The sequence below is a fragment of the Coenobita brevimanus genome, chromosome 101 (assembly GCF_032717465.1).
Source record: "Coenobita brevimanus isolate Jiangsu-jjx chromosome 101, ASM3271746v2, whole genome shotgun sequence".
NCBI lineage: Eukaryota > Metazoa > Arthropoda > Malacostraca > Decapoda > Coenobitidae > Coenobita > Coenobita brevimanus.
In genome coordinates this window covers 66,561,713-66,574,279 of record NC_137054.1, presented here as the reverse complement: position 1 = coordinate 66,574,279, position 12,567 = coordinate 66,561,713, and the positions used below count along the sequence as shown (strand labels likewise).

Sequence of the window (12,567 nt, the reverse complement as noted above, 5' to 3'; positions counted from 1 at the left end):
TATAGTATAGTCCCTAAGGATCACAAATAACCCCCATTACCCCATTCGGAAATTGATTATTACTCCCCTAAGATAGGTTAGGTAAGTTGGGTTTGGTTTGGTTAGTTTTACTGTGTTCGGTGAGGGGCATTTCTGACAAAAATAAAGGTCAGAAACATTAGAATCGCATCAAAAACTGCCAGAAAAATATATTGCACTACCTGGGGGGTGTATTGTCCACTTGTAAAAATTTACCAAATTTAATCCTTGTTATAAACATTTCAACATGTATAAATAGGAGTTATACTATGTTAGTTTATTTTGCCCGTCAATAGTGTTCGTCTGTCACAAACAATTTACTACTGGTTGTTTCCCTCTACCACAAAACCCCTCTCTCATGGGTCCTGTATGACTGATGGGGGTAGGGGGGTTGTGTCATACTTTATACTCTATGGTGGGTTTATATCCTAACCTGTTTAAGATCTCTAACGGTAATCCTTAACAACTTTGATAATGACAAAGTCCCCTTGTGTGGTTATATTGGGGTGTTAATTTTACTAGTAACCACAGAGACTCCTTATCTTTTAATTAAAAGGATGCACTGACTTTCATATAATCACAACTTAGTAGTATTCATGGTGCTGGAGTGACTCGATGTGTCAGATGATGCTTACTAAAGAGATTTATAAAAAAATTAATCTCTGAATGCAGTACTTTGCACCAAGAATCTTAACTCAAGAAGAAATGTTTCAGCCTCAAACGGTATTGGATATGAAAAACGAAAATTACAAATGAATGATGACCTGTAAAATACACTTGAAAAAAATAAGCCAAAGTGATCTCTCTTGAAAATGTTGAGGACGAAAATCTGATCATAACACGAACTTCTGCCTGTCACAGAAGACAAATCAGACACTTCTGGGTAGCACTGAAAGGTCTTACTGGTGGTGACTATCCCTGAATAATAACAATCCAGCAATCATCCTTGCCAACTCGTATAATGCAGAACGACCCACCCTCAGATGAGTCACACAATAATAACACATATTACCTATGCTGACTCCCAATCAACACCATCTTTCCACTCTCAATGCCGTTCTGCTCTCATTACATTACCACATTACAAAGTTTATTATATCCCTGACTGCCTTACTGGCACACCTGTATTTAAGTAAATTTGCTATATGGACTATTAAAATATTTTGTCTGACTAATAGAGGTAAAGAGAAAGTATAGCAATAAGTCGGCGATCATAAACCTTCATTGTAACTTGAGATCTCTCAAGTTAATATACATATAAACTCTACTGAGCAAAGTTGATTTGTATAGTAACTGGATAAATATGTCAACAAGTACAAACACTGATAAAATTTGACATTTCGTTCATCTAATATTACTATATGCACTCAGAATGTGAAACTCTTACCTTCTGCCGGTACTTTAATAAATACTTTAAAACCATTTAGGCGTATAATGGACTTACCAGAACATTAAGAACACGACAGTGAAGCAGTTTGTTGAGCAGGAAGATGGCAGAAGACAGCATCAATGAAGTCTTGCAGCTGTCGAAGGGGCTGCCCTGGCTCGGTCGGTGATCTGCAACACAAGTTTTGGTGTATAGTGAAGGCAGCAGGGGCTGTACTGTTCAAGAATTTTATTTCCACCTGTAAGTGGAGCCACAGTATTGCCAATGCTTAACATCTATGCGTAAAGTTTTACAGCTGGACACTTGGACACTTATTTCACAGTGTTTTCTGATGTGAAGCGAGTATAGAGATTTCAACCATTATTTCAGTGAAAAAATAAAGTTCTCAACCTTGTAATCTGACAGTCAGTCACACTGTTACTGGAGCAGCCAATGGGCCAGACTTGATGCACTTAGGATAGCCTCTTTTCAAACGTTCATATACTCACAGTATAATGATGAGTAGGAGATAATTTACTAAAGGTATTAATCCTAGAAGCTCATCAGCTTTTACAGACAAGCCAAAAAAATTTGGACCTAACATTTGAAAACACCATACTTCATTCCTGACTTTCATATTGTCACATATATTTCTGCTGCATTTGGGGTTCATAAATGAATTAGCAATCATCATCATCATCATCCAATCCTACACTGCCCCATGAGGAGCGTAGGAGCCCGGGGCTAGGCAGTTGGTCCTGACATTTAAGATGAAAGTGACCAGCCTCACTCATCCCTGAGTGGCATTACATGAGCAATCAACCCCAACCATCCCTTGGATATAAACCTTCACCTGCTTAATCCGACTGGAGCGCAATACTTACCCACTAAACAACCAGGCACCAAAATTTGGTTATATGGTTACCACCCAGTGTAGTAAATGGTTTCCTGGTACACAGGAAACCATTTGGCTTGTCACTCAGTGTAGAGTCACCCACAGGCTGAAGGAAGTGGAAAGAATGAAGGAAAGAAAGACAGAAGAGGGAGTGTAAAAGTCACCCATAAGCAGAAGGACAAGGAAAGAATGAAGGAAAGAAATACAGAAGAGAATGGAAGGAAAGAAGGATGGAGAGGAAAGGGCAGACACCTGAGAGCAGCACTACATCGAGTGAGTGAATGGTGAGTGCCCCCACCCACCACAAAAATACTAATATTAAATAGACCTTGTTGCATTGGATAATCATTATTATATAGATATCAGTATATATTTATACAGATGTACCGAACCATATACTGTATATATTCAGATTTCCATGGTCAGACAGCACATAGAGGTACCATATTACTTCTGTATACTGTACTTATTTTAAAACAGTACCCTAAATACCTGTTTATAATGCTTTTCAAATTTGCAGCACTTTAAATCTGTTAGTGGACAAAGAAACACTTTTCACATACTCTGCCATTGTTCACTAAGTGAACAGGATGTGTAGTGAGTGAAGGGTCAGGGTTGATACTGTGCACACTAGCACAGCTCAATATGTCATTGTTTTGTTAACTTGCATAAGGACATTAACATTTAATATACCGTACAGTATAAGATACTCCCAGTAGAGTGTTGGTGGTGTCGTGGTAGCATGCTCATTTCTTAAGCAAGGGGGCCAGGTTTGATTCCCTGGCTGATTGAAATAGCCTATTTGATATTTTTCCCAAGCTCTAGGTCACTGTTTGTGTAGCAGTGAATAGGTACCTGAATGTTAGCTGGTTGGTGGATTTTATTCTGGAAGAAGAAGTTACTGACACTAGCCTACACACACAATACTTCACTGTACACCCCTTCCCAATACAACCCAAGCCATCATGGAAAAGTTTCCTATTTGTAGCCCCTGCAAAATTGAGAGGTCCAAGGCCTGTAGTGGACTGTTAGGGACTGCATGTTATTCTTTGAGACACCCAGTCACAACATAAACTAGCTTTTGACAATTTTTTCGGTCTTTCATATTTATCTGTCACCAGATGTCTTAGTCACTTTAGGGGTGGCCACAAATAAGTCATCTCAATGTTATCCTGTTCTCTGCTATCAGGCTGCCCTTTCTCCAACTCATACCTCCCAGTCTCATATATTCTTCACTCCTTCAGTCCAGCCCATCCTCAGTCTTCCACTCCCCCTCCCCCTTCCACCTCGCTCGCATATATTTTCGTAGTCTCTCTCTCATTCTCTGTCCTTTTCACAGTTATATTATCATTACTATCTGATAATGTACTCTTTCCTGCTAGAAAATAACCTTCACTTTAACATGATTTTCACTTAATGCAATAGTTTTTAAGGAAACATCCAGTGTTTAGAAAGGGATTGCTGTATATAAATCTGGTGTACCTGGTTAGCCAATGCTTAACTAATAAATACTGTAATTTATCTGTCTATCTATCTATTGCCAGACGCCTCAATCCCGTTTGGGGTGGCCATAAACAAATCGCCTCCAAGTCGCCCCGTCCCCCGCCATTTCACTGCCCTGCTCCCAACTCACACCCCCCTCTCTCATATACCTCTCCACCCCATCCCTCCATCTCATCCTCGGCCTCCCCCTCCCTCTTCCCCCCTCCATCTCACATACACTCTCTTCTTCAGTCTTTCACCCTCCATCCTCTCCACATGGCCAAACCACCTCAGTGTGTTCCTCATAACGCTTCCTATCACATCCATATCCACACCACAACGCTCCTTTATATCCTCATTCGTCAGCCTGTCTCTCCATGTGCCTCCACAGGCTCCTCTTAAATAACTCATTTCCACTGCTCTCACTCTTGACTTGTGTCCTTCCAACAACATCCAAGCTTCACTTCCGTACGTTAGAGTTGGTATCACAATACTGTCATGTAGTAACTTTTTCACTTCCATGCTCACTTCCCTGTTTCTTATCACTGCTTTCAAAGAACCAGCAACCTTTCTTCCCTGCTGTACCCTTTCAAGCACTTCACCCTCCAAACCTCCATCCTTACTCATCACACTACCCAAGTACTTAAACGTACTCACATTTTCCAATTCCTCACCATCCAACCTCGCTGTACATTCACTGACTTCACCTCTCTCAAAAGCCATCACTTTACTCTTCCCTACATTCATCTTTAGATTCCATTTCTTACACACTCTCCCAAACTCATCCACCAAGCCTTGCAGCTCCCCTTCGTCTTCACTCAACAACACAGTATTGTCTGCAAACAACAGTACAGGGAGTTTCCAAACACTATCCTCTCTCACCAGGGCCACTCCAACATCCACTACCCTACCTTGTACCTCTTTTATTACCCCATCCATGTACAGATTGAACAACCATGCAGACATGACACATCCCTGTTTCAAACCAACTTTCAAAGAGAAAAATTCACTTAGTTCACCATCCACACGCACTGCAGCCTTCGCACCATCGTACATACTCTTCACAGCATTCAACAACTTCCCATCTACTCCACATATTCTTAACACTTTCCACAATCCTTGTCTATCCACCCTGTCATATGCTTTCTCCAAATCCATAAAATGAACTGTGTTGTGTTTCAGGTGAGAGAGCAGCTGGGGAGTTTATGCCCAGGGTGCAAGATGGTCAGCAGTTAGTGCACTTGAGGAACTGATATGGACATAGCTAATGCCACCTACATTTATGGGTAACTATTGTGACAGGACTGAATCATCATGGAGTACAGTCAGATACAAAAGTCCATTTGTCTTCCCTGCTTCCTTTTCATTGCTGGATTCATGGATGCTTGAATGGAACATAGTGGACAAAGGTGCAGTGTATTGTATCACCCTTGGATGGATACTAATATACACATGTGTCCACTAGGTCACATTCTATTGTCTCTGAATCCACTGATCAAACAGAGGCAGGAGAAGCATATGGACTTCAGTATTTGACAGCACCTCCTGACTTTTTGTGCATAGTGCTGTACAGTACATTGTTGTACATTATCAAGTTAATGGAGATGCCGATCTAATGACATCACTATCTTTATTACAGTTCAACATCTGAAGTCATAAGAAGTGACACTTCATTAGTATAGTTGTCATGGACCTGCACAAGTAATAACTACAGTACCTTGATGTAGACTGGAGTGAGGTCACACCGAACGCCAGTCAAAAGAATGTTATTTAACTTTCTCAGCTTATCCACAATAAGAACCGGTTGATTATTATCTGAAATATGAATCATTTTATGTATTGTAAAAATGGAACCTACATCTTGTAACTGTTATAGTATTCTATGAACTTATGGTTGTTTTACAAATGTGTGTAGAGAGGACAGGTGGGAAAGTGAGGAGTGCAAGGATAGTTTCAGTCTGTGGGGTGATTTGCATGGTTCATTGTTAATGACTTTTGTAGTGACAGTTATGGTTCACTGTTGATGATGTGTAAGTTGATAATTCTGGGTTAGTAGTAATGATCTGTGTGTTGACAGTATTTTTTCAGTAATACTTGTCTACCTGTTGCCAAGCATTGTTTAGTAGTAATAGGATTGTTTTTCTTATGACAGATGATTATTATTGACCATATTGGTGATAGACAGTAAGGCAAGCAGAGTGGAGAGTACACTAAGCCTGGCAGGCATTAAGAGAGTTTTGAGGTATTATACAATGGAGGTCATTAAGGAAGAACCAGATGTGAAGTTTGAGTGTGATGTAATCATCACTGAGAATGAGGACATCCAAGACACAGTCAACCTTTCAGCTGAAGTTGAAAAGTTTGAATGTCTCGAGTGTGGTAAAGTGTTTGATCATAAGAGTTCTTTGACCCGACACAAAATAGTAAATCATTCAGGAGTGAAGGAATATGAGTGCAAAGTATGTGGTAAACTGTTTGGGATAAAATATGACCTCACAAAACACTCACAGATTCATACCGGAGTGAAGAAGTTTCAGTGTGATGAATGTGGTAAAATGTTTGGCCAAAAGAGCAACTTAACCCAGCATCAAGTAGTTCACTCAGGAGTGAAAAAGTACCAGTGTGATGAATGTGGTAAAATGTATAGCCAGAAAAGCAGCCTGTCCAAGCACCAAGTACTTCATTCAGGAGTGAAAAATTTCAGATGTGATGAATGTGGAAAATTGTTTAGTCATAAAATCAACCTCAACCAACACCAACTAATTCATTCGGGAGTGAAAAATTTTGAGTGTGAGGAATGTGGAAAACTATTTGGTAGTAGAAGTAATCTCAATGAACACTTACTGATTCATTCGGGTGTGAAATTCACTTGCAGTGAGTGCGGAAAACAGTTTGATTATAGAAGTGGCCTCACCAAGCACCAACTAATTCATGCAGGAGTGAAGTTTGAGTGTGGTGAATGTGGGAAGCTGTTTCGTAGTAGAAGCAATCTCAATGAGCACTCACTAATTCATTTAGGAGTGAAGTTCAGTTGTGATGAATGTGGGAAACAGTTTAATTTTAAAAGCAATCTCACCAGACACCTACTTATCCATGCAGGAATAAAGAAGTTCAAGTGTGATGAATGTGGCAAATTGTTTAGAACAAAGCAGGATTTAACCCGACATGTAGCAACTCACTAACTGGAAGAAACCAATGACTTTATTTTGGCAAACCATAAAATTTTATTCGCCTTAAGAGAGACTCCTTGGTCTGTTAACACTTCATTTAATTCCTTCACACTGAAGACATCTTTATGTAACATTCAAGCCGATGCCAGATGATTTAATAAAATTATGATAGTCCCCATAGGGTGAAGGGATTAATGACTGAAAGATGTGCTCTCTTGCAAATGCAGTACTGTACAACAAATAATATATTGCATGCAAGCAAAGAGTTAGTGTTACAAATAGAAATGTTAATGGTTTAGTACCAGTTGCTTTACCAAGAACACACTGTCTCTGAAAATGGGTGAGAAGTTTTTGGAGGTTATTCTTTGGCTTGTTCCCAGTAAAAGGTGCAATGTCAATATGGCTTCAGTTCTTGAATTATGAGGAAGACCCTCCATGCCCCACATGCCCCATGCGAACCAGAACATCCAATGCTGACATAAGCAGTGTGATAAAGGGTTGCACATACTTTCAGGGATGACTGGACATAGTGAACTGCTGTTCTGGATGTCCACTAGCCAAATTATGTGCCCAAATGAGGTGGGATTTCCACTACACAACTGGGAATCTGCTATGTCATCTTGGGTCAGGTAAACTTCCATGATGCATACCCAGGTACACTGGCACTCAAAGCATCGCACTCGTGGTTCACATGGGTCGCCATACTTTAATCATCCACATCTGAGAAAGTTCTAACCCCTTCCCAATACTATCTTGGCCCAAAAGTGAAGGGAACAAGCCTGTCAGACAGGAAGAGCAGGAGGCACAGTGGACCTACTGTAAACAAAGCATAGGAGTACCTGGTCTCCATTTTTACTTCAAGTCCATGCAGCAGGCAATGGAAGTCATATCAGCACACAGGAACACAGTTGGGGTGCAAGCAGTGCCTGCTGGTTTTAGCCAGGGCTGCACTGCTGTGCCCTGAACTTTATCCCTGACAGAAGAGAGGACCTGGAAGACATCAACAATTGGGGTACTCTGACCAGTGCTGATTTCCCTTTCCAATACAATGGGATTGTAGAGAATGGAGAAGCAGCAGCTCTCCCTCTCTTTCATACTAGTCTTTGAATGCTGAATAAAGACTGAATGGTTACCAGTGTTTGTATATCCATTCAATGGATACAGGATAGATTATGAAAAAAAAAAAAAAAAAAAATCCATCCATCCATCATCCAATCCTACATTGCCCCATGAGGAGAAAAAGATGCATGAAAGAAAAAGACTTATTAAAGAAGAAATGTAACACAATTCCTTCAGAGCAAGGCACTACAAACACCAGACGTGTCATGGTAAATAAAAACACTGGGCACCTCATGGCAAACAGACGTGATTATTCCTGTCCATGAACCTTTAGATATAAAGAAGCAAACTCACTTGAGGAACATATTGCAGTCCTAGGTTGATCACTACTCCACCAAATACTGTAACTCATGATCTGGCCCAGGAATCTCTTTGGAGCACAACACTGTTCACATGACTGTTCTTGTTCTCCTCGGCGAAAGAGATCATGGGGTCACCAGACACTCTACTACTTTCCAAGAAGAGCAGGTGCATATCACATTGTCAGATGTGTCGATCTTGTGGCCTACTGAACATCCATGGAGATGAGGCATTCCTGTTTCACTCAGCATGGGATGTCATATCTCCATAGCATTTCAATATACTGCATAATAATACAGGTACAAGCTGAGGAGAATGTGGGACCAGGAGACAACCTGCCTTTTACACATGCGCAGGGTGTTGGGGAGAGCTCGTACAGATTGTCATGCATGAAAGGACTGATTTTGCTGGTGAGTCTCTTGAGTGTGTGGGAGAGTTTTGTTACTTGGGAGACATGCTATGTGCTGAAGGTGGGGCTGGAGCTAGCTCTGTGGCTAGATTGAGGAGTGGTTGAAAGAAGTTCAGGGAGCTGTTGCCTCTCTTCACACTGAGAGGGCTGTCCCTCCGTGCTAAGGGATCTTTGTATGCGGTGGCAGGTTAGGAATTTAATGCTGTATGGTAGTGAGACCTGGACAGTAAAGGAAGATGATACTCGTGGGCTCAAACATACCATAAAATGATGCTGATTAGGTGAATGTGCAGTGCGTCCTTGAATGCGAGGCCTGGGGGGGCCAAGTTTACAATGGAAGAGTTTAGAGGAAGGATGGGATAGGAAAGTATTGATGTTGTGATGCGGAGGGGTAGACTGAAATGGTCTGGGCATGTGGACAGCATGGGGAATGACAACTGAGTGCAGAAAGTGAGAAGTGTGAACATTGGGGATAGGGTTATGAGAGGCAGACCGATAACGGTCATAGAATGTGGCCTCAGGGATAAGGAACTGAACTGGGAGGCTGCCAGAGATCTAGCAGCACGGACAGCCACCGTTAGGTGACCAAGGCCAGCGCTTGCAAGCATGTTGGAACCTTTGTAAGTGAAACAATTGAAACATTAACCTCTTCAGTATGGCAGATCTCCCAAATGATGAATAAACAATTGAAACATTACACTCTTCAGTATAGCAAATCTCCCAAGTGATGAAAAAACTATCTAGTGACAAAGAATTAAATAAAAATACCATATTGAAGGGGTTAAGAATACATTTACTCTGCTCTGTACAGTAAGAACTTTCCAAACTTCTGAAAACTTTGATGTCAATTACATGCTACAGCACTAACTGAGGAGCCACCTTCCAAGTTGAATGTGTTGTTAGGTACAGGACCTCTGATCAGTATGCCACATTAGATGGTCAGGACAATGACCAACAATTATTCCACTTTTGTCATTTGTGTTGCAGATGAAAATTAACAATACAGTACAGGCACAGCTAGGATTTTCAAAAAGGATGGCCAAGGATTTGTCAAACCTGATTATAAAGTGGCCCAGGGAGAACTTTTTAGGAGGGTGGGTAGGTCAATGCCACCCTGGCCACCCCTCTGGCTTTGCCCCTGGGCTAGTGCCTATTGCAGTTTTACCATAATACAGCTGACCCTTCATTTAGGCAGCTAATGTGCTTGGTAAAATCTACCAAAAATTGAAAATGCATAAATCATGCCACTTTTAAATCTTCTTGACAGATGATGTGACATTCGTTTTCAGGAGGGGGGAGGGGTACCTGATGCTAGGAGGATGGAGCAACAGGAATGAGCAGTGCCTCTAACCCTTTACGGGCTGAGGCTGGGCCTCAAAACCCTATCACTCCCCTAAAACTTGTCTCGGTATACAGGACTGGGGCTGAGGCTTATATTAACATGTAAACTGTGTTTTGTGGAATTAGTAGGTCAACTGTACTGTGCTTCTCTCATCCACTCACTTGATGTAGTGCTGCTCTCGGGTATCTGCCCTTTCCTCTCCTCTCTCCATTCCTTCCTTCCTCTTCTGTCTCTCTTTACTTCATTCTTTCCTCGTCCTTCTGCCTACGGGTGACTTTACACTCCCTCTTTTGTCTTTCTTTCTTTCATTCTTTCCTCTTCCTTCTGCCTATGGGTGACTCTACACTGAGTGACAAGCCTAATGGTTTCCTGTACACCAGGAAACCATTTACTATGCTGGGTGGTAACCATATAACCAAATTATGGCACCTGGTGGTTTAGTGGGTAATTACAGCACTCCAATCGGATTGAGCCTGTGAAGGTTTATATCCAAGGGATGGTTGGGGTTATTGCTCATGTCATGCCACTCTGGGATGAGTGAGGCTGGTCACTCATCTTAAATGTCAGGACCAAATTGCCTAGCCCCGGGTTTCTACGCTTCTCATGGGGCAACATAGAATTGGATGATGGATGAATGGATGGACAATAATAATACCTTAATAATTATTATACAATACCTGTCTGTATTTAAGAATGTAACATAATCATTGCAGGGCCTTACAAACTGAAGTACTTAAAAACTTAATTTGTATCCATCTAATTTTTAAGCCGATTTGTCCTTCAACCAACAAGACAAAAAAATTCACAATTATCATCAGCATATGTGGCACTTGTTTACTCAGTACTGTACTAAACAGTGATGTGATCAGGGAAAAAAAAAAAAAAAAAAAAAAAAAAAAAAAGTTATCTACTGTTCTTCTGTAACAGATATTCTGTGAAAAACAGTTCTCCTATCATTTACAGTACAGTACATGTTTAAAGCAACAAATTTTACATTTTGAGGGGCAACCGATTATCGCTTTCAAACAGCAGTCTGGCATCATGTGCATTAAGGGGCAGACTTGGATAATTTTTTCAACAGTGCATCTTATAACACCACATATTTTCTTCAGCGTATTGGGGATTTTTAATTCTTATACCCTTGCATCCTTAGGACTTTTTTTCTTTTTACCAGACAATATCATTCAACGCAGAAAAGGCTTACTGCACACTGAAGGAGTTTTGTAAGGCTGAGGCTGTATTTAACCCTTCCAGCTGGGAAAGCCTATCCTAAGCAATAAAAAATTGTCAGGAGATGGGACAAATACAAATACATAAATAATCAGTGGGACAATAAATAAATGAATAATCAATCTGGGCTGAATAGGCTGAACATGTTCTACACAGGAATATTTTTCATCCCTGAAACAAATCTTTGCTGTGCAGTACTGACACATTCAGAAGGTGACTTATCAACTGACTTTAGTATACTATACCAGCCAGCCTGTCACACTTTCTCCAAACAGTCACTTCTAATTGGAAAAAAGATACATGACAGAGGCAAGTGTGAAATGGAGAGTGGGCAGCCTGATGGCAGAGGACAAGATGAGGTGGTGATTCATTTGTGGCTATCCCTTCTGGGATTAAGGCATCTGATTAAAACAGATTTTTCTTCTTACTGATAAAATAGTGGTCTGTCACACTGTATGTTCATATATAAGTTTCTGAATTTCTGACTAAACTTCCATGAGTCTTGTATAGTGGCTGAGAGACTGCAACTCTACAAACAAGTTTGCTAGTTCTTAACCTCTTCAATTTGATGATGGATATTCTATTTTATTCTTGGTTTCCCCAGATGGATTTATTAAGCTCTGAGTTAACTTTCAAAACTGGAGGAACTGGGATTAGATATGGCCATTATTAACCTCCTCATGTCTACATAATCCTCTCGATTTGAAGAAAATCATCTGGAGGTAGCAAGAACAAAGTAAATAAAGACATCACTGGAATCAATGGGTTAAACTGAGCAGGCGTAAGTGTGGGTGTATGCAGACCCCCATTTGTGGCTGTCATTTTTGCAACAGCAGAGGGCATTACAGTACATAAGCTCAAAAGAACATCACACAGGAAGGCTACAATGATATCCAAAATGATCAGTTTGCAATATCCCATGAAAATAATTCATCAATATGAATATATGATAACAATAATGACTTAGAAATGTCACATGCATTCAAAATAGTGCCTCATGAAAGCATGTTTACCAACGTGAGGTGGAATACTCGGGGTTCTTGCAGTAGCCATCGCCTGTGGTAGACTATTGTGTCAAGTGTGCACTGATACTTTTTGGAGCAAGAATACATGCAATTAGCCTGCATATCACATTATGAACCACACTCAGTGACAAGTTGGAAAGGATGAATATACTATACTTTACACTCATCAAGGGTTTTAAAAATGGTCAGAAATTTTGGGCTTGCCCAAACA

At 40.7% G+C, this 12,567-nt stretch overlaps 1 protein-coding gene across 2 annotated transcripts; it reads left to right on the top strand.

The window, feature by feature from the left end:
• Window positions 1–1,542: 1,542 nt before the first annotated feature.
• On the top strand, window positions 1,543–7,937 carry LOC145414834 (uncharacterized). Of its 2 annotated transcripts, XM_080284254.1 has the most exons (4): window positions 1,543–1,645; window positions 2,385–2,552; window positions 4,944–5,047; window positions 5,401–7,937. In XM_080284254.1, the coding sequence occupies exon 4, from the start codon at window positions 6,014–6,016 to the stop codon at window positions 6,941–6,943; it is 930 nt and encodes a 309-aa protein (XP_080140380.1). In that variant the 5' UTR covers window positions 1,543–1,645; window positions 2,385–2,552; window positions 4,944–5,047; window positions 5,401–6,013; the 3' UTR covers window positions 6,944–7,937. The 2 variants fall into 2 exon arrangements, with proteins under 2 accessions (XP_080140380.1, XP_080140379.1); XM_080284253.1 differs by lacking the exon at window positions 1,543–1,645 and having other exon boundaries at window positions 2,499–2,563.
• The last annotated feature ends 4,630 nt before the right edge of the window (window positions 7,938–12,567 follow it).